This window comes from Lampetra fluviatilis, chromosome 35, assembly GCF_964198595.1.
Source record: "Lampetra fluviatilis chromosome 35, kcLamFluv1.1, whole genome shotgun sequence".
Classification (NCBI taxonomy): Eukaryota; Metazoa; Chordata; class Hyperoartia; order Petromyzontiformes; family Petromyzontidae; genus Lampetra; species Lampetra fluviatilis.
Window position 1 is genome coordinate 9,438,295 of NC_136309.1, and position 23,116 is coordinate 9,461,410.

Here is a 23,116-nt window from a genome sequence, read left to right on the forward strand (position 1 = left end):
GGTCTCCAGAGAAGCCGTCGCATTTGGATGCTCTGTAAATGCACGTTGGAATTTAATCGCGTCGCGGGAGACGACGGTCAATTGGGGGACGTCGAAATGAGGTGCAGTGCAGCGTTGGACTGACGATGATGCTAATGATGAAGACGTATATGACCGGACAGAAATAGCGTGAACATTGGCTCTTGGCAGGGTTAATCGCAATGTCACCTGGCTCATTCTGAACGTGGCACGCGTGTCCGGCGTCAGACGATCCGCGATGGGAAAACGCCGTGAAGAGAGCCATTCGGCCGTTGGCAAGGGTTTGGTGAAGGTCGGGCAGCACAGGGGTGGGCAGGGCCAGTTGAGGAATATCACTCGTGCCATTCGCCGGGTTCATAGCCCCGCGCGCGAAACACTGTGGCACCGCGCACATCAATCCATGTGTATATATTTTTTTTCTAACATTCAAATATGATGCTGTAATAAGTTATTAACCAAGCCAGGCTACGCTGAATAATTGAAACAAATTTGTGCATTCAGCACCGTTCCCCGCGCGTAGCTGAATGATACCGCTCGCTTGCCTCGAAATATACATATTACATGTCTACACATGCATGAAAAAAACCTTAACCTGGCAGAGTGTAAGTAACAGTTGTGGGCAAAATCAGCGCAACAGAACAAGCGTGGGTGTGTTTTTTTATTTACTTTGCCCTTTGCCTGTTGAGCGAACGCACAAATTGGTGTGCGAATTGATGAACAACGCACGCTCGCTGTTCCCTCATTAGGACTCCGTTCTGACAGCGATAGTTTGCGAGGCGCACGACGGTTTTTACTTCGCCCCCCCTCACCACCCCCGCTGCCCCCCCCCTCGCTCCCTCTTCCCCGAGCACCCAGCCGAGGCGTCGTGAGTTTTGATTACAATCAAATCGCGATTAGAAACTCCGGGCTGCGGGCACGTTCGCAGGCGCTCTCGCTTCGCGTGTGCTCGCTCGCTTTGCTTTATTATCACTTTGCGTACAAAACAAATGTCAATAATTCAGCAGGAGGGAGTTTCAAAGTGGCAGAGCAAAAAAAAAGCTCTCTTCGCTCCGTACTACAAAGGAACCGATATAATTCACGTTCATTTATTCCTTATATCCATGCCAATTGCCCATTAGCCAATTGCCTATTCGTCATGATGTACCTTAGCCAATTGCTAAACACAACAGAGAGCCTTTATCTTGGAAAGCACGTAAAAAGAATCCCTGTTTTCTAAATATTTTTCTTAATTGCGCGACATTTGCTTGTGCTTCCACTTCACATGAAGCAGAATGTTGGCCATCAGATTGCCCGAGCCCTGCAAATAAATTCAGAGTCTTTAACGTTCCCTTCATGGCACGGGGGTAATGATCATTCCTTTATTTAACGTAAGCAAAACCTCGCCGAGTCTCCAGACTTTGTTTTTAGGGAGGGTCAGTCTTTAACAATCGGGCAGGAGCAAGCTGATTTTGGACATAGTCGAACTCAACGTATGCATGTCTAGCGACGTACAATCGCTGCTTTGTGAAGCCTCACACGAGTAATAGTTTGACAGGTGGCGACGTTTGTAAATTATTTTCTTTCGGCACTATTGAATAATTTTCGTGCCGTGTGACTGTTGGAAAGCTTTTTTTTTTTCTTCCCGTGTGACCGCGAGGACTACATCTCCTCGGGGTTATGAGCAAGCGTGAAGGATCTCCTTGTATTATTAACGGACTGCGTATCTATTCCGTACATGCCTCGGTGACCTGAGAAAGTGTCTTACGAATATGGGAAACCCAACTGAATGAAAATTTAATTTAACATTTTCTGAAGGTCCTTTCATGCAGTCACCCGAATACGAACGAGCTAACAAATTCGTTATTTTCACCGACGGAGAAATTACACACTCATCATTACCACACTCGAGTAATGAGAAATAATGCACTAAATTGCTCTCGATATTGAATATTCCGCTGCGTTGGATTGATTTTATACTGGCTCGGCTTGAAGACCTTTTTATTATTATCTTTTTTTTTACTGCGCATGAATGTATGCTTGGGCATGTGCGCATGGGGAGCGGTAGTGTGTTAGTATTTCAGTGGATAGTACAATCTGAAGTAGCACTCCTCACCTGCAGGCTACCTGGGTTCAATTCCCGTGCATCTGCACCTCACCTAAGTTGATAATTGTTTTTTTACCCTTTTATCTGGCAACAAAACTGACACCTTTTTTACGAGGAGTCATGTTTGCATAGACCACAATACCTGCAGTCATAATGCTAACAAAAAACATAACTCTGATAATGTATGCACTGTCCTTGAAGTTGATTGGTCCACACCCGAGACAGCTTTCCTTAGAGCCTAGTCTTCAAGGACAGTGCATACATTATCAGAGTTATGTTTTTTGTTTGCATTATGACTGCAGGTATTGTGGTCTATGCAAACATGACTCCTCGTAAAAAAGGTGTCAGTTTTGTTGCCAGATAAGAGGGTAAAAACCAATTATCATATTTTTTACTGGCAAATGAGGTACCAATGGTCTTACCTAAGTTGCTTAAAGATTATTACCTGGCCATCATCCCCAAGTGCCCTGTGATGGTATGTCAAGCCAGCCGGGTGGTTCGGTGGTAGAGTGTCTGGCTTGCAATCATTGGGGGAGGGCGACGGCGGGGCTGAGAACTGATTCAACCTTTCATGACATCGCTCGGGGGCCGATCAAATTAGTACCATTTTAGATTTGAAGCTTTCGTGACTGCAAGGATTCATACTCTTAGTTTTTTCGGTAAAGTCACGTAGGTAAAAAATTAAATTAAAATTTATAAAAATAAAATAATAAAATCACGACGTTTCGGAGGCAACACAAGTCTCCGTCATCAGGTGGGACCGTCACAGCCAGATTTGCTGCAGCAGCCAGATTTGCTGTGTTGCCTCCGAAACGTCGTGATTTTATTATTTTATTTTTATCAATTTTAAATTAGTACTACTTCGTGGTAGAAGTCAACCGCGGAAATCCTACGGACAGACTCGACCCACCATTAGAGCGTGGAATTTCCACCTCGAGCTCAGGCCTGTAATGAATAGGATGTGAGTGGGTGCTGCCGCACGCTCAGCTGAGTGGGAAATCACTCTCGGTGGAGGGGGGGGCGGTGTCCACTTCAACCAGGCCACAGAGTGGTTGCCCTGACGATGTCCCGCATGCTGGCCACGATGGGGACTAACAGCAGCAGCAATTGCGTGCTCCGGCCCTCCTCTCTCCGCACGCGAGAGACACTTGCCCGGGAGGAGAAATTAACATTTCATCTCCCTTTTATTAAATGTAGGCTAGAAGGTCAAAAATAAGACTAAACAACCCGTGTCTACGTTATTTAATTTCAAATATTTTTTTTGTGGTAATCATCTGTTAACCCTTGTACTTTCATTTATTTGTAACCTTACTTTGCCGCTGGTTAACCCTGTACCGCGGTGCGCTCACACCGCAGGGCATCGCCGTCTACCCAATTCACCGAGAATGCACCCCACATCCAATCACATCTTGGAAGTTAAGCACGAATTGAGCCAGTCATTGTGCTTGGATGGTGGGCGACCAACCCCGTACTGATCTATCGTGGTGAAGTACGGTCAAATAACTCCCAGGGACACGCACGGCTATGGGAGGCCCTCATCCATCGGTGGATTGACAAAACGGGGCGGTACATGTTCGTGTATACCGCAATTGATCTTGCGGTCATTTTATTGCGAGTCAAACCCTGGGACCCAACAGGGGTCGTCCCTTGAAAAGACTGGTCCCCACCATGGAAATGTGGAAATGGCACTAGAGGCTCTGAAATGTTTAGAGAAATGAACATTGTTTATATTATTTTTTTACTAGAGAATCTAATGGTTGTACTGCATGAAATTAAATAGTTACTGCCTTCTGTTGGATATGAAATCTTCACGGATCGTTTCCCCGAGACTCCATCTACCCCACCCCTCACTCCTCTGCACTTATTCCACTCCCAACACCATTCCTCCCCTGGAATTGTGTCAGGGTCATTAGAATAAAATGACTGTGCTTGGGAAGAGACATTTTTCATTTTAAATCCGAGTGATGAACGGACGAACGGACGGATGAATGGACAGATGAATTGACGAACAACTTTCGATTTTATGCATACGTTTGCAGTACAACATTGCATGTCCAACTGCCTAACATTGTCCCAGAACAATTAACCGCTGACACAGTATGTGTGGATGGCATTACTGTAATCTTCTATAGACATTCACAAATTTGACAGTTTCACATATGTATGGCATGTTCAACTTCTTTCCAAACTAAACTATTTTTTATTTTACCAGGTAAGGCCCACTGAGCTATAAAGCTCGTTTTCAGATGCAACATGGCCACAAATGACAGCCCAATCAAGTGGCTTATAATGTGGAAACTTATAGCAGCCAAATACTCGAAAAACGCGCGATGTTGATGTCTAAATGTGGAGGGAAAAACCGGAGGACCCGAAGAAAAATCCACACAGCCACGGGGAAAACATGCAAACTCCAAATATACAGGCATCAGGGTCGGGATCGAACCCACGACCTCTTGGATACCAGGCGAGGTAGTTAACATCTCGCCACCGTGGTGCCCCCAACCGTGCTAATTGGAGGTGTGGGCGATCAAAGGCATGCGGCAGTATGCACCTTGCTTTTGCCCAGTGACATATTTGTACGCCGTGTCACTTTCATTTTCCGTAGATGTTCACGGATCTGACCTTTTTCTCATATCCGTGTTTGGCTGCTACTCTGAATTCCCGCATGCCCTAAAGCCGCTTAGATAAGCCATCACGTGCAACCAGGCCACCTCGGAAAAATACAAGCTAACCGCTCGTTGGGCTTCACGCGGCAAAAGACAAAGCAGCTTCGTTAAACCGCCGAGCCTCCCGGGGGGCAGCTGGACGCGGCGAGCGTCGTCTTACCGGCGCCGCCCGTCCCGGCCTCACGGTCCGTGCCCGTCTCCCCCGCGCAGGTGGTGAAGCTGCTGCTGAGCAGCAACGTGTGCCCCACGCTGCTCGAGGGACGTCCCCACGACCCCAGCCACCCCAACAGCACCAGCGCGCTGCACCTCGCCGCCAAGAACGGCCACGTCGACATCATACGGTAACGCCCACGCCCCCCGCCGGGCAACCGCGGGGCCTCCACAAGGTCGTGCTGCGTGCCCACCGCCATCACTGGTTGAGGGGGAAGCCCCGGGCCCAGGTTTGGCGATCTGGGCCCGGATTTCCACGGCAAGCCTGCTGGGCTAAGCCCGCACCAGCCCCGGGGGTCATGTGCCTCGCATTTAAGGAAGCCACGCGAGTTATTTATTTAATTCTGGGCCGCCCTGGAAAATCGTTGTGACATCGTGGGTTTAAAGGGCATGAGGAGAGGTGTGCTCAATGGCAGATCTCTCCCATAGGTCAACTTGACAGCCTTATTTATTTTTTAAGAAGCCTTAAAAGAAAAACACGTTGAAAAATGACAAAGGTAATAGAAGCTATGTTGTGATCGCGTAATATAACCCAGAGTACTATGGTTAACCGTGGTAAAAAAAAACGAATGATTCCTTCCCTTCGGCCATAGATAGGGTAAGGAAGGGATGGGGCAGGGTGTAGGAAGTGGGGAGTACGAAGTGCACACAACCGCTCACACCACCGATTAGCACTGTTGGCTACGTACGGTGCGAAAGAAGTTCAACATACGCGCATACAACCACACGGTTCTAGAAGCATCGGGACAGCATTAAGACACGTTTAGCCATCCCTGGATTAAGCCACTGTGTCCCAGGTCTGTTTCTCGTATTCGTGGGAACATAGCATTATTTCCAGAGGATCGTATATGAGGCAGTTCTCATGAGTCAAACTGGCTGAGTTCCAATGATGATGCCAAGATAATGGGAAAACGTAACATTGTTTTTTTCCCATTAGGCCAAAATAGGTTTAAAAACAAACACATCTGTGATTTATATCTTCTACTTAGAAAGCTGTTTCAATGCATGCATGCTAATATGTTGAGCTTTTTTTGCACCGTACGTAGCCAACCGTGCCAATCGGAGGTGCGGGGGAAGGCCAGAAAACCCAACACAAAAAGCAGTTCTCCAGAAATTAGTTTTTAATCTAGATTTAAAAGTGCATAACTCAAGTGGCTTCCTAGTATCGGAATTAAGAGCATTCCAGACGGCCGCAGAAGCGCATCTGAAAGCGCACGATGCGGTGACCGTCTTTGTCCGATGGTTCGCTAAAAGCCGCTGCGAGAATGACCGGAATTCGCGTGATGATGGTTTAGTTCATGTAATGGTTTCGTATTAAAGTCGCTATCATCTTGCGGTTGTGTCACCGTTCTTCAGTTCCCGCCCGCTAAGTGGCTCCCTGTTAGCTTAGCGGCCGTCGCTTTGTAGCGGCGTGAGTGGGTCGAGGCTGTAATGGCATGATGGATAACTAGGCGTGATGGTGGATGAGTGTGTCACGCATTGACAGGGCGCATCAATGAGTGAGTGGATGAATGTTGGTTGGACATATGGTTCCATTAACGGAGCAACACCACCACCACCATTATCATCATCGGGCCCCTATAATCAGGATCACCATTCGCATTGCTCTTTCATTTCATCATTGGCATTGTCATCATCAACAACGGCCGTTTGGATAGTATCGCTCTTAAGTGTTTTTCTTACAGCGTTTTCATACTTATTTCTCGTGATTACTTTCTCTGACATATCCATGTTACAATATTTTGTGGTTGTCATTTGCATAAAATGTTTCCTGTAAACTGCTTTGAGGCAACCTTCTCGTGAGAGGCTCTTTCCCCAAAAAAATATCGATTGAATGATCGACATTCATATTATACACCCGTTACTCATCCACATCTGTGCCTTATCCATTGCGAATCTCCATCAGCCCTCAGTCCCGCTGAGCGTACACCTCTTCGGTTCTCGAGCCGTGCACAATGCAGGAATGTCGATATAATGCGGAGACAGCGGTGACATTTCTTTTCCAAAACAGTGTCCTTCAAACCCCTCCGCTCGGAGGAAGCACGTCCAGCCGTCTTGCTTGTTAAGTGAGTGTTAAGCAAGGCTTGCACTAACTGCCCCATCCATCATATTTTTCATACACTTTGTTGCTCACCTTTTTACGGCCACGTTCGTTAGGTTTTTTTCTCTCTCGCCAAAAGCAAGCCTGTGTGGTACTCACCCTGGCAAGCGCTGACACGTGGCTAATTGAAATTCAAGCTGGTGTTAGGATAAGCACGGTTTGCAGTCGGTGTAATTGATTGATGCGCAAAGTAAAAGTGAAATCCCAACGCCTTTGATGAATTTTTATATTTGAAAACATTCTATGGAGTCATCTGCCCAAGCACACGAGTCATCTGGGGGAAATACGGCGATTGCGGGAATGAATTTTCATTCCGCGGCAATCGATCAGTGAATTAATCCTGTCGATATTGCATGCTATTCTCACGCCACAATGAAGTGATGGTCGGCATAGAATTGGCGTTCGTGTGCTATCACATTGACAAACTCAAACAATGTCCGTTATTGTGCAATAATGTGGGCGCTTCTTCACTTCCACTGATCTCAATGCCTGAAGCAATCTTCCCATTCTCTCCATACTTCTAACTGTCATACACAGTTAAAATATACACGGCTAATTATATTATTATAATGACCATTATTATTGTACTTCTACACGTTGCCTGTCTCGGAGTGAGGTAAAAGCGCAGCTCTGAAAGTTCTGGCTCATGCCACTGCTGATGGAAGGTTCCTCCACTCAAGCGAACGTCAGACCCCCCCCCCCCCCCGCTCCTCTTTAGGGTAGTTTGGCCTACTCGTTCACCGGTGGTTAGACGTCTTGGAAAAGATGGGGAGTATACCCACACTTTATTACCCCACCACATGTGACCTAACTAATTGTGGCGGCCGGATGCACGCTGCCGGGTGGACGGAGGCAGAGGTGAGGATATAAGAAACCTACGCTATTTTTTTCAACTCAAATCGTACCAGCGACCCCTCTCTACGTACGTACGCTGAACTTCTTTGGCACCGTACTAATCGGAGGTGCGGTCCAGTGCGCCAGCGCGAGTCATTACACCACGACAACGCCCTTGCCCATCGCGCTTAATGAATGTTCATTTTAATATTCTTGCACCTATTTACGCGTCTACTCTCGCTCGTGCTCATTACGCATTTGCCTGCCATGCTAGAGTCTGGAGATAGCACGGAGTCGGGAGATAGCATTTCACTCTGACATTTTGCGAAGCCAGGTTTTATTTATGGTAATTGTGTTGCTGTTGACTTGCCAATCAAAGCAACACTCTTGCCTTTCATGTAACGTGCGATGGAATTGAAGGCGCTTCAAGATATAATGCATTTTTCCAATTACCATATGCATTCATCAATGCAATCCCGGAAAGCACCTTCCTCCCAGAATTGTAATACATATGCAAACACGTAAGATTCCTGGGTAACGTTTCAAGAGCAGTCCAATGTGTGCATGTGTGCTCTGTGCAAACGCACACGCGTGCACATATTGCACGCATGCGCAAAGGTGCACAAGGAAGATCTCAAATTAACTTGATGAACTTACAAGGTCAAGTGCAGTTAGCGAGCAGCTATTAACTCACTGTTGTCTCCCCAGTGCTGAAGTGTACACACTACAACAGGAGGGACTCGTTTTTAAGCCTGAGCCATACTTGGGGTGGCCCCAGAATATGTTCACATGTCACTTGTCACTGATGTGCATGGCCAAGAATTGAACCCACACACATCCATTCAGCCATTTTTATGTGCAGTTGCGTGCCCAGCAAATTCGTTTAAATCATCACGCAGAAACCATCATCCTCGCAGCAGCTTTTGGCTGGCCATCCAAGAAAGACGGTAACTGCATCGCAAACTTTCAGATGCGCTTCTGCGGCCGTCTGGAACTCTCTTCCTTCCGATATTAGCAAGCCACTGGAGCTACGGACTTTTACATCTAGATTGAAAACCAATTTTTTTAGACCTGCTTTTTGTGTTTAGTTTGTTGTCCTTCCCCCGCATCTCCAAATTGCACGGTTGGCTATGTACGGTGCAAAATAAGTTCAACATACAAAACTAAACTAAACTGTTTATTTTAGCAGGTAAGGCCCACTGAGCTCTATAGCTCTTTTTCATGAGGTGCTTATCATGTGGAAATGTATAGCACCCAAATACCATAAAGGTATGTTTCTAAATGTGGAGGGATAAACCGGAGGACCCGGAGAAAAATCCACGTGACCACGGAGAGAACATGCAAACTCCAAATTATACAGGCGTCAGGATCGGGATCAAACCCATGACCTCTTGTATACCAGGCGAGGTAGTTAACATCTCGCCACCGTGACGCCTCGACATAAACACGAATTGTGAGAGCAATGTTTTCAGTCCTTCCCTCCCAAATGTCATTGCACAGTAACCCGCTTCTGCGAATCACGTCACCGAGTAAACCCAGACGGTAAACCCAGACGGTTTACCCAGTATTCTTTTACAGGGAAATTGAGTTTTCAGGCGCATACGGCGTACAGCCGTTTCAATAGGGCAATTTTTTTTGTCTATTTGTTTGTGTTTCTCCCTTGTGATGGGACTTTGTTGGATGAACGTTGAGATTTATAAGGGCACGGGGTGACCAATAAGGTCTGAATTGGTCTGTAATAAGGTAGGCACTGATAAGGGGTTGACAGGTGTAGAGACTTGCTACTTCAATGGCAAGCAGGCATAACAACACTGGGTTATTAACCTAAAGGACGAGGTCTTCAAGACCTTTGAAAAAATATCGGTGATGTTCATGAGTGCCATTTAACATCGACGTATATATTGCCTGCTGCCAAACACACAGAGGGCCTCAACACATGCACGCACGGTCCGTTACGTCAATCCACTGCTGGATGAGGGCCACCATGGTGCTGGTGATGCGCATCTTATCGATATTTTGGTTGTTCCAGGATGTTCACGAACGTCTCAGCTGAGATTGTTCTGCACGCTTCTGCTATGTGCTGTTGAAGGTGACCTTTTTTTGTTGTTCAAACTTCAGCGTATGAGCGATGCGTTGCCCACTCAAACTTGCCACCGTCTCGTTATAATTAACCTGTGAATGGATGACGCTTTTTACGGACGTCAAGGATTCCACACGTTTGCACTCCGTTTGTGGATAGTTAATTTTTAACCACCGTGATCACGCACGTGCACTCGTAATGTATCGCCACATTGCTTTGATGTGATGCTATAATGCACAGCGCGTGGGATATTGCAAACACCCCTCATGGAATGCTTTGTTGAGACTTCCCTGCCCGAATGATCACGAAGCTGCCTTTAAGCAGCGAGTGGTGGCGAGCAAGCTGGGAAAAATTGCAACCATGCTGACCTCTTGACTCCTGCTGAATGAAAAATAAGGATTTGGTGTAGCTACGCCCACCTAACAAACTAGATTCAATGCGAGTGCTATGTTTTGGTTTGTTCGTCGCTAGATTAGATGATGGTCAGTGGACGAGACTGGTGGTGGAATGTCGCTCAAAGGAGAGGACGTAGGATGAGCACCGCAGAGATGGAGCAATGAGACCAGGAGTGAGACGTGAGGGAGTGAGATGTGAGGGAGCGAGGCACGGGGGAGCGAGACGCGAGGGAGGGAGACGTGAGGGAGTGAAATGGATTGAAGCAGCTCTAGACTGTGCGTCATGGAAACGGCGTGGGGAGGCCTTCATCCTGCAGTAGATACAAAATGGCCGATGGCGATGCTGTTAGGATTGAATCTAAATAATATTCTTCGTGCACTTCCACTGAGTTAACAGTGGAAATTTCATGTTTACCGTGGAGGAGGCCATTCTGCCCTGAGTACAACTACTCTTGACCATGCAGTGATGGTGAGCTGAGGTAGCCCTCCGACTTGGATTTTAGATGGCCAATTTGCTACGATGTTAGTCATCAACGCCGTGAAGGAAAAGGAATGGAACTTGTTTGAGAGCATCGTCCACCGAGGAGATGGAGTGATGAAATCTGTTTATGTGCAGGTGCTATGGGTGAATGACTACATCGCAGGATCATGAGATGTGATGGCAGTTTGAGGAGGCCTTCATCTGGCAGTGGATGGACGATGATGATGATGATGATCGAAAGTAGAATGACATTTTGAAAGTCAAGGTAATTTAAAATGACGGCTTAAAGAGTAATGAATGGACACACTTTGTTCTTCCTCTTTATTGTTGTTCAATTTAATGAAAGAGAATAGACAATATACGAATACTTTATAGAATAAATGCTGTGCAACTCAAACGTGTCACCGCCGCACATTAGACGCTATCGCTTTCTCACCGATACGCCCGCTCGCAATTCATTTATTATTCCTTTAAACTCATCGGAAGCCAAAAAAACGACACACTTTAAATTTAAAGCCTCGTTTAGATCAAACGTCTCACGAAGACACGTTGATCGGCCTTCGTTTTAAACGCTGCAGTATTTTCCGTAACATTTTCCTCCAACTGGTGAAAAGGGGGAAAACGCTGTCAAACGTTCTTGCCGAAGACGCGGGGTGGTTTGGTGGGACGGGCTTCTGACTGGAGCTTGGCACGTGTTCAGCGCAGATCTCGCCGAGCGGTTTCATCCTCCGCTCGAAAACAGTAAATGACTGCTATTGGAGGGTGGATCCTTCATTGTTCTCAAAGCTTTTTTGTTGTTGTTGCGGCGTGCACTGGGGACACACCGCTCTCTTGCGCTCCCGTGACTTTGTCAAAGCCAACCTGGTTCACATGTGAAACCGTGTTGCCACACCGAGGCGGGAGTGGTGGCTCCAGAGGTTAGTGCACCACGCTATGAACCCGGCGGTCCTGTGTTTCGATGGCTAACGTCATTGGTGAGTGACATCTGCACTAGTTCTGGAAACCCGACACCAACCCGCAATCACCAGCGTAGTGAAGTATGGTAAGAAAAAAACCTTAAAAGACATGGCAAAAGGGAGACCTTCAGCCAGCAATGAATTGATAAAAGGATATCCATGAGTATTATTATCATCATCATCATCATATTCATCATCATGTTTTAGTAATTGGAGTGAGCAATAAGTGATTTGCTCGAACTGATACATTAGTCACTTTTACGTTGGTTAAAGGGGTTGAGGAGAAAATCAATCCTGTTATCCACATTTATTCGTGATTATAAGTCACCCAAAAGTGGTCTCTTGCAGTTTACAACCATCCTTTATTCCCATGTCTCTTTGCGAATAAAAGAACGCGGTAGGATATTCATCTTATTATCCACGTTTATCCATTGAATTGCCCATCTCTTGACAAGTGTTTCACAGCTACAGTTTGCTACTTCACTGTTACTTGGTCCATATTCTTAGGTTTTTTCAGTAAAGTCACGTAGGTAAAACATTAAAATTAATAAGAGTAAAATAAAATAAAAATCACGACGTTTCTGAGGCAACACAAGCTTCCGTCTTCAGGTGGAACCGTCACAGCCACGACAGCTGTATCAAGTAAATGAGAGATTACAAGAGCTACCACTCCGTATATATAATGGTTGGAGAGGGGGGAAGGGCCACTTTTTATTAATATGGTAAGGTGAGGCTTAAGAGGCTGAGCCTTTGTTATGGAGAGGTACGGTTTGTGACTAAGCCTGGCCTACATAACAATAGTGTGAAAAAAGAAACAACTAAACATGGTAAAACAAGCATGGCTGTCTATCAATAACCTGTAATAGTTGTCTGTCAAATAAGATGGTCCAAATAAGTGTAGTTAAATCTTATTTTGCATGGTTAATCACATCTTTCCAATGATTACTCAGTTTGTAACCATCATCACGGTTGAAATTATGTCTGTGTTTGTATATTTGTATGGCTTCGTGTACAAACCTTGGTCACCAATCAGTGGTGAAGTACCAAGTCACCATGTCCAAATAAACTAGCCAGGCGGTACCACTTTCTGGGTTTTTTGGCTCATGCTGTACAGCATTATTTCAGTACGGTGTCCAACGTTTCACTCCACGTGCTGGGAACCTCTTTGAAGAAGCTCCCAGCATCGAAGGGCCCAGGAGGCAATCTCGGCCAACCGGTGTGTCGGCCAGACACCTTCTCTGCTGGCTACACCTTCAAGTGCCAAAACGGTGCCACCCTGCCTCTTGAGATCTGATGAGATCAGGCTGCAGGTGCGATCAACAACAACAACAACCGCCATTCACCACTAAGTGGGGGTGACGTCACCACGACGCTTGTGCCAGGCGATGTGCATGTTGAGGCCACGTGAAGTGTCGAACGCCCGCTGGCAGGATGTCACGGGGCAGACCCAGGTTCCACGGGTCGACTGACTGAGATGACCGGCTGATTCACCACCTACTGTGCCAACTTGCTGTGGTTTAGCCACCAGGCGCTCCGCTCGTTGTTGTGAGCGTCGCTCCTCCCCCCTCCGTTGTTGTTGAAGGGCAACTGCTTCCAACTGCCCAGTAGCGTCCTTCACGAGCCTCCTCCACAGAGGCCGATCTTGACACTGCTGGTACCAGTCATCGGCAAGTCCACTCAGCTCCACATCCTCTTGTACCACATCACTCCATCTCTTCTCTAACCCGTGCCGCGTCCGTTTATTCCCCTCAATCTAGCCGAACAAAAGCTGTTAATGCATGCAGTGACTGGGCATGCGGGCTACATGACCCATCCACCGCAGCCTTGCCCGCCGGAGGAGCTCACCGATAGGACTTTGTCCAGATCTTTCAAGGATTTGTGGGCTCCTCACACAATCCAGCCTGGTTAAACCCAGGATGGATCGTAGGCAGGCCAGCCTAAATGTTTCTAACTGGCGAAGATGTTCCATTAGGGGGGTCCACGTTTCGCAAGCGTAGAGAAGGGAGGGAATGACTGTAGCCGAGAAGACCTGAAGCTTCGTGCAGAGTTACAGACCAGGTAGCTTCCACACAGCGTTACGCAACCGATGAAATTATAATGCCGCTCAACTAATTCGGAGTGAGACCTCTGCTGTTAAACCGGAGCAGATCATGAGCACATTGCCCAAGTATGGGAAACTCTCCACTCTCTCCACAACCGTCCTATCACCAATGGGTCATGTGTGGGTGGATTGTCCGATGGTAAAAAATACCCAGGCAGGTGCTTAGTTTTGGTGGGGCTGATGGTAAGGCCCCACCTCTTAGTGGCAAGCTCCAGGTTCAGCAGCAGTGCCTCCAACTCCTCCTCTGAGTAAGCAGAAATTACCAGATCATCGGCATACATAACATGGTTGAGCAATAGGGAGCCATCCCTTGACCACACCCGGGCATCGATCAGCCTCCCATTGTATCTTTACCAGGTGGAAATTCCCTCGGTACAGCTATTGAAGGCTTCACGAACTACGTGGTCAAAATAGATGTTAAATAATGTGGGAGCCAGAGGACATCCCTGTCGCACCCCAAGGTGTACAGGGAATGGCTCCGACTCCCGGCCACGTAGTTCATCCGGGCCTGCTCACCATAATGAAGGTCCTTAATGATCGTGAGCAGAGTGTCAGGGACTCCGAAAGCACGAAAAACAACCCAGAGCCCAGGCCTACTGATGGTACCATCGGCCTTGACCAGGTCAAAAAAGCAGAGATGTAGGTCTTGTTGGAATTTCTTACACCTCTGCTGAAGAAGACGGACATAAAATATGGCATCTGTGCAGGACCACCCTTTCCTGAAACCACATTGGGGCTCCGCAAGCCTCTCCTCAGCGTGCCTAGCAAGGCAATGTTGAATAATCCTTGCCAGGACCTTTCCCGGCATACTGAGGAGTGAGATTCCCCTGTAGTTGTTACAGTCTGTGTGGTCCCCCTTCTTAAAGAGGGGACCTAGACTTAAAGAGGGGGACCACCAGGGCATCCTTCCAATCCTGCGGAACCCGTCCAGTGGTCCAGACTTTTGTTATGATATCATGTAGGGCAGTCTGTGCACAAATGTCACCCTTCCTCAGCATTTTTCTTGGGAGATCATCTCTGTCCGGTGCCTTTCCTGGTCTCAGACTCAGGAACGCCTTCAGTACGTCATCAACAGATGGCACCTCAGCCAGCCCCTCACAGAGGGTGACTTCTTCTTCCAGTATTTGAGGCACCGCAGCCTCGGCAGGGTCATCCCCACTTTGTTGTTTTCCAGGCTGAGGGATTTCCCCTCCCCCAGGACCTCAGAAATGCTCATCAAATCTGCGAACCTGTTCCTGCGGGTCAGAGATTGGATCACCCTTCTTTCCCTAATGATGGTAATAGGTGTGGCGCTGCAGGTTACTTTTTTGATGGAATTAAAGAGCGATTTGTGATCGTGGGCCATTGAGGCAAACTCCATCTCCTCAGCAACTCGCGACCACCACCCATCCTTGCAACGCCTCATGGATTTATGAACCTCCCAGCAAAGGCTGCGGTAGGCCTCCTCATTTTTCGACGTGGGATGCTGTCGCCGATAAGAGTGGGCCTGTCGCTTTTTCTCAGCCAGCCTGAACACCTCCTCTGTCAGCCAGGGCTCTGGGGAGGTCTGGACCGTGTTCCCAAAGCAGCCATTGCATCTGCATGAGCCACGGTCCTAAACCTTTCCCATATCTCCTCGACGTCAGGAGGAGTCGGGGACGATGCCAACCCCAGCCACAAGCGATGATGAAATTTTCACTTGCAACTTTCATCAGCTAGCTGAGACCATGCCACTATGGGTTTGAATGGGGTCGGTCCTGGGTGTACACCCACCACCAGAGTGGAAGAATGGCAGGCGCATCTTACAGTTGACAAGTCGATGGTTAGTGGGCAGATCAGCTCCACGGTAGGGCCTGGTGTCAAGGACATGAGCTCGCATCCACTGTTCCGTCACTATGTAGTCCAGCAGATGTTCTTGCTTGGACCCGACATGCATCCGTGATGTTGTGTGGATGCGCCGATGCCGGAGCAGCGTGTTGGTAATTACAAGCCCATGGGCTGCACAAAAATCTAGCAGCCTCCTACCGTTGTTATTGAGCTGATCTGCCTTCCAATCACTCCAGACCAGGTGCCAACATTAGGTGCGGTCAGGACACTGTGCGACATGCACGCTTTGATTATTGATTTGTTTACTTTTCACTTCCCACCAATTTGCCGCGGGGGCGGGAGTGGGAGCGCCGGGGGTCCAAGGGATGTACGTTCACGATGTCTCTTCACATTTTGCGAGTTTTTACGTCTGCTCAGAATAGCAATACATCGAGGTCTCGGACACTTGTGAAGGCTGGCTCCCGGGATGAGGCACGAGGTGTGCGGACACTTACATTGTCTAGATGACAGCGCCGCAGGCTGCAAGTGCTGTCACTTCCAGATCCCACGCCAGCTTAGCTTTCTCAGGCCCAGCGAGTTAATCTTCTGCTGTGGAAGTTTGGGTTTTTTTTTATTTCGATATGCCAGCACCTGCCAGGGTCCCCGGGTTCAAAGCGTTCCTCGCCTAAGCAGGGCTCGCACGATGGTCGTTTCCACGGTTTAACCCCTTGGCTCGCCGTTCCAATCGCCGCGCTTGCAGAACGCCGTGGCGCGAGCGCGAGCGACATGAAAACTCACGACCTTGGTAAGGAGTGTCCCATTGTGATTATGTTGCTGCGGTCCGAGGTGGGGTTGGTGGACCATGCGTGGATGGTTAGGGACTCTAACGAAACATCGGCTTATCCATTTCCGGAGGGTTATATGCGAATATTGAAGGGCTTGCATGGCACCACACGTTTAAGAATCCATATATTTTTCTACTTATGCAAAAGAGTTTTGCTTGAGGTTATTATAGTGAATACAACTATACAACCGAGAGGGAAAACACCCTTCAGAAATGGTACAAGATAGATGGTAAAAATATGACACTAAGAAATATATATTTTGAATTGTTTAATCATCGCCTGCAATTGCAGCATGTATTGACATTGTTTTACGCTGACAAAAATTGGGAGTGTGTGAGTCACCTACCTACTGGGAAACAAGGTGACATAGAAGGCAGGCAGTGCATTAAGTAGGTTAATGACTTGTTTTGCGTGGCATGTCAGCTTTTTTCCCAGCCGCTTGTAAATGTTCCGCAGACGCTCCAGCTTCCTTCCAGGTCATATAAAAACACTCAAAAGAATTTGACAAACATCCCAAATATGTGCTTGCCACACTCGAATAAAAGTTTATATACATATTGTTTTTACGTGCGTGTGCTTACGAGACACTCGATGAATACCAACGTACTGGCGGATTGGTAGTCGGTCGCACGGTCTGAAGGTTGCGAGTTCAAATCGTGGTTGGGGCTGCCTCAGCCCATCATCCCTTCGGGGGACGATAAAATACAGTAGAACCCCTTTTAATGACCACCCCTGTTAAGGGCTAACCACTTAACGACGGGCCTCCATAGAGCCCAATGTGAAGTGTATAGTGTAGTGTATATTAGTGTAGTGTATAGTAGTGTATATAGAAGTGTCGTGTATAGTAGTGTAGAGTAGAACACCTCTTAATGAACACCCATGTTAACGACTAATTGCTAAACGACGGCCCTCCATAGAGCCCAATGTGTTCGTTTACCGACCATTTTCCTGTTACCGACGGGCTGTTGTAGGTACAGTAAGTATGAATTGATGCATTGATTAACCATGTTTCTTTTAATATTTGTTTATACCGTTCTTAGTATCTTTATGTCTTAATATTCATTGTTCAAATATTGTCAAGTATGTTTTTTTGGTGAAAATATCTAACTTTCTATGTAATTGAATGGCTCACCCCTCGTGTGCCGCGCCAGCCTTCGTAGACGCTGCTACTCGCTAACAGCGTTTGCCTCAACAGTTTGTTCGGGCTATGGGGGGGGGGGGTCTTTGTCTTTGTGTGTTGTATTCTGAGCAATCATCGAGAGCTGTTTAGATTGTGCCTACGAGTCCATCGTCGAGATACTTTCTCGTCATGCAGTAGGCAATCGCTTGTGATTCCACGCCTCGTATTCCTCACTGGATATCAACTTGTTATTGGACAGGCCACCACGGGGGAATCATTGCGTGGTCGTGCGGGTTTGCGCGCGCGTGTTCACCGCACGCAGGATGCTGATCCTGGCGGGCGTGGACGTGAACCGGCAGACGCGGGTGGGCACGGCGCTTCACGAGGCCGCCCTCTACGGCAAGACCGAGGTGGTGCGCCTGCTGATCGAGGTGAGAGACAGGTGCCCGCGAGGTCACACCGGGGCGACGCCACCTGCCTCTTTCCGCACCGCGGGCGGCGCTCGGCGGGACGCAGGGGGTGGGCGTTGTGCCGTCGAATGTCCATCAACGCTCCACTCCCCGCCCGGTGACGCTGTGGCCCAGTGGGTGGTGCCGTTCGCCGCTTGTTGCAGAGGTCTGCGGTTTGGAATTCCGGTGGCCGCCCTGGTTAGTGCGGCAGTTTGCGTGTATTCGCCAAGATGCACGCGGTGGTTATCGATGCCGTTGTTACTCCCAGGTGGCCTTTAGTGGCGAATTCTCTGAACGCGTTTCATCCAGACGGCGGCGATGCTCTTCGTATTTCTGCTTCGAACAAATTGCAGCCCAATCCGGACATTCATGCTTTTCTCATGAATGTTAGACATATACACCCAGGGAAGTTATTTGTATATCAGACGAAATTGAGGTGTTGAAACCCCAGTTTGCCTGCCTGACCGAGACCTGACGTAGTTAATTTATCCATAATAGAGATTTTTTTGGGTTATATTGCGTAAATATATAAACGTGTAGTTCATTTACATGTACCATGTGAACAGAGCCTCAACACACGTTGGCATAGCTCCGATTTTTCAGGACCACCTGCATTGCAACTTGAAGCCTCGTTTCTTATAAATCCATAGAAGAATTACTCTTTTAATTTGTCCATTGTTTATCGAACCCCCTGGGCTCGGTTTGTGGTTGGCTGTATGAAATGCTTGAGCTGAGTGTGACCCTACTACTGGAGTCCGATTACTTTTTGATATTGGGGGGGGATTTCAATGGCTGGGCTGATTTTCCCAAATACAAATTAGCCTCCCAAGCTCAGTGACAATATCCTTGGCCTGGACTTTAATCAAGCTGTCAATGGCCTAAGACATACAGCCCGCAGATACACTGGATATAATATCTTCAGCACAAATCGCAGTCTATATTTTAGATATCATTCGGGTAAATCGGTCACGGAATTTTCTAATTTCATTTAAGTTTAGTATTGAAAGGTGTAACCTGTACTCATCGGGTTAAAAATTAAAATATTCGAATTCTAAAAATAAAATATTAACGCCAGAAAGCCTGACACCGTTTTTCTGCAGGAGGAACTACGGGCTGTTGACTCCATAGGGCAGTTTTGCTGAATTCGTAAATCTATATATAGTGCATCACTTACCAATTCTCTTGACTCGGTGGCTCCCAAAGAGCAGATTCGTCCTCAGCGTTTGCCCTCTGAACCATCGTTCGCGCAACATCGGACTATTTTCAGAAGACACGTTCGCTCGGCTGAGCGCCATTGGCACAAAACATCTCTGCTAGCTGATGGAATTGTTCTCAAGCCGATCAGGAAACTATCAGCAAGCAATCTCGTGAAGGAGCATTGATATTGCCAAAAGTCGACCCCGGGAATATTTCAGGGTTGTTTGGAAATTGTTCAACTCTCAATCTACTGAACAGACTCTTCCCAATTCAGTGGAAACCTGTCATGCTTTTTTTGTTTGACAATCAAATTCATGATCTTAGAAATGTCCATTTGTCAAACATCTGTTCAAGCCCATTGTGGTTTTCAGGAGAGAGGCCCAGGCCCCGAATCTTTTCCCGAATTCAGACCGGTCAATTTGTCCGAAATCACAGCAAACCTTGATTAGATGAAGCCCGCTTTCGGTGACAGTATCGTCGTTTGCAACAGCAGGCCATCGTGTGACAGCGTCATGGTCTGAATTTGCCAAATTTGGTTACACTGCAAATTACTAAATTTTAATCTGCATAGCAAACTGAACTATTAACGATTTTTATTTTCCCAGATAAGGCCCACTGAGTTATATACTGTAGCTTTTTTTTCAAAGCGACCTGGCCACAAATGATAGCTCAACAAAGTGGCCTATGTGGAATTTTCTATCAGCCAAATACTCTAAACGCATGTTTCTAAATGTGGAGGGAAACACCAGAAGACCCGGATAAAAATATACGCGACCACGGGGAGAACACACAAACTCCAAATATCCAGCCGTCAGGGTCGGGATCGAACCTGCGACCTCCTGTATACCCGGTGAGGTAGTTAACATCTTTCCACGTGGTGCCCCCAACAACATCACCCCGACTGAGAAAACTTGGCAGGACTTTCCTGAAAAAAGAGGCATAAGAATCAGTGAGGCTCTCATGGGTAGACAAGCATAATAATAATCCAGCTGTTACAGTGGCCCACACAACGGATCTACTGGCCACCCCCATCTGTGAGGAGCTGGAGCCAGACCTGCTTCCGCATCAATTTTATCTCCATTATCATCGTTGTACAGGATGAGAAGTGATTGTTAAAGTCTAAGGGCGGAAGCGATCCCCGCCTCTGCAGCCACCACACGGACTCTGCCAATTCAAGAGGCACGGTTCGATTGAAAAACAATTCATTCCTGTCATGTATTTAATGTTTTGTTTGCATTGTCTTTGGTATCTCTCTATCGTGTTTATACAGTTTGTGTTTGCTCCATTTGCCCAAATGTAAGAAGTACAATATAATTTGGTTTGTAATCTGTAATTATTCTGGCAGATAGTGATTCAGTTTCCCTTGTGGCCAGTATATGACAGTACAGCAAGTATCATTGGGCCTTTCGGTAAAGTCACGTAGATATAGATGTTATCACTAACCCCGCCCACTTCGTTTATGACCCTTGGGCTACACACATTTCAAACCTTTAAAAACAGCCTGCCTCAGCAGCTTTCCCACGCTTTGTCCTACTGATGACGATTGCTTGTGTTGCGATCGAAATGTCGTAGTTTTTTGTCATTTTGTTATTTTCTTTGAACCTATCTACTTGACTTTACCGAAAGACCCAAGAATATGAATTCCTGCAGTCACGAAAGCTTTAAGTCAAGATAGTACAGCAAGTAGACTCTTGATCTGTCCGTGTATATATTTTGAGTTACATTCTCTTATAAGAGATGGGTTTTCTTCAGGTGTTTCCAGTTTCCTCACAGTATGCAAAATGTATGCCGAAAAATGTACGAAACATCTCACGAAACTGACCTACCCGTCCAGAGTTTGAAATTAACTCTGCTGAAATTATGAACTCCCAGAGGGCCGTGCGGCTGATGGGATGTGTAAGAAATGTATGTTCTGTTTGGAGAGACAGATATGTGAAGGAGACGCCTTGCCTGCTGGTGTCAGGTTGGGCCCCTTGAGCCAAGAAGCTCATTTTCAATGGCGACCCGGCCAAAGTGGCCAAGCACATTACGTGGGAAGGCAGGGTCTTACGGGGCTTTGCTAAACCACGAGATAGGTTAAACATACTCCTGAGAGTCACACATGCCGAGGGGCTTGCAGTGGCAGTGGCTCGCAGTCGTGACTGCAATTGCTGCACTCGAGCAGATGCAATTGGCCTGCACTTTAGTCAGGCCCGAGTACAAAGTTTGCAGAAGAAGCCACATGTGAATTGTGTTCAAATGCCACCGGCTGTGATGGGTTCACTCACAGTCCAGTACCCTTCTGAAAAACGAGACTTGAGGCTTTCATGAAAAGCAAATAACTAACTATAATAATTACCTTTATCGTCATCATTACCATCAGTCAGGATCAATATCAAAGTAACAGGGACATTATCTTAGCAATGCTTATTGAGTTTTCTAGGTTCAATATAAATGGTATTGTTATGGATCTTCGAAATGGTGATTGAATGCCAATAATTACATTGTGATTTTACAGTCGGGGCTGTGGCGCGTGGGTGGCGATGAAGCCCTTACTGTTGTGGTGCCCATCGTCCATTGTCTCGTAGAGTGGAGTGAACGTTCACATCCGGAACTCATACAACCAAACAGCGTTGGACATCGTGAACCAGTTCACGGGGTCACAGGCCTGCCTGGAGATCAAGCAGATGCTTCGTGGTGAGTGGAGCATGCGCCGTTATCGACTAAAAAGACGGGAGAAAAGTAAAATAATAATACAAATATACATTTTAACACAAGTGTGGGTTTACCAGGTTGGGCTATAACCATCGCCGTAGTGAGAGGCATACTAGGTGTGGTGCGCTGCACAGAGGGAGCAGCACGTGGTTTGCCTTTCCTGTCCAAAAGTTGAAAGGGCCACTTACCCTGCCTGCTCTCCATTATTCCCCTGTACCAAGGGCGGTTTCCCACTGGCTATTTGCCGTGCCGAGTCGTGACCAGAACGTAATCTGCCGGCCTCACAAGGCACCCGAATTTACCTCGGGACCAGGGGGCAGGGCCGAGGGCAGGGCGAATTGACGCGTTCGCACGCCACGTCGGTCGGCAACACCGTCGCCGCGCCGTTTCGCAATGCGGCACGGCGCGGCTCGGCCGCTCCTGCACGTGGAAAAAACAATGGGGCCCGCCTCCTGGCTCGCGATGGCCCCAGCCCCGGCACCGCCCCAAGCGCGCCGCGGTTGAACCGGCGGCAAAGGGACCGCTTCGGTCTGGGGGGAGGGCTGCCTCGACATCAACGTCTCGCTGACTTGTGCTCGCTCGTCCCCTTTGCTCTGCGCGTGGCTGCCGTTGCGTTGCAGAGGCGACGAGCATGCTGCAGGTGCGCGCGCTGCGCGATTACTGCAACGTGTACGACCCCACGAGCCTGAGCGTGAAGGCCGGCGAGGTCATCACGGTGAGCGAGCACTCCGCACACCTCCTCGCACCGCTCGTAGGGACCGTCGGAAAGTTCATGCAGCTCCAGGTCATCGTGCGGCGGCCCATCGCGCGTGGCCCGTTTCAGCACCCTCGATTCGGCAACAAAGACACTGATTGGGCACGCTGATGGCTGAGCGTGTGGGCTACGTCTCACCGCATGCACATTTGACACAATACAAAATGTTATTCTGCATTTAGACATGACGATGTCGGTCGTGGTAGTTGTCTATGGTTCTTGTAGGTGTTGTCAGCTGTAGTGCAACGGTTAGCACGCTGCGCCATGACCCGAGTTCGATTCCCGCTCGCGGTCAATGCAAGTGATGATTATTATCTGGATCGGTCCTGGGCCTCCACCATGTCGAC

The 23,116-nt window shown here is 47.8% G+C and overlaps 1 protein-coding gene across 4 annotated transcripts in view; it reads left to right on the top strand.

Moving 5' to 3' along the window:
• The window catches only part of LOC144944604 (caskin-1-like), a 405,395-nt gene that overhangs the window by 329,825 nt on the left and 52,454 nt on the right, over positions 1 to 23,116 (top strand). For all 4 annotated transcript variants that reach the window (XM_078872907.1, XM_078872908.1, XM_078872911.1 and 1 more), the window contains exons 6-9: positions 4,978 to 5,108; positions 17,998 to 18,106; positions 21,889 to 21,997; positions 22,636 to 22,730. In XM_078872907.1, the coding sequence (XP_078729033.1) occupies positions 4,978 to 5,108; positions 17,998 to 18,106; positions 21,889 to 21,997; positions 22,636 to 22,730 (444 nt within the window). The remainder of the gene's footprint in view (positions 1 to 4,977; positions 5,109 to 17,997; positions 18,107 to 21,888; positions 21,998 to 22,635; positions 22,731 to 23,116) is intronic.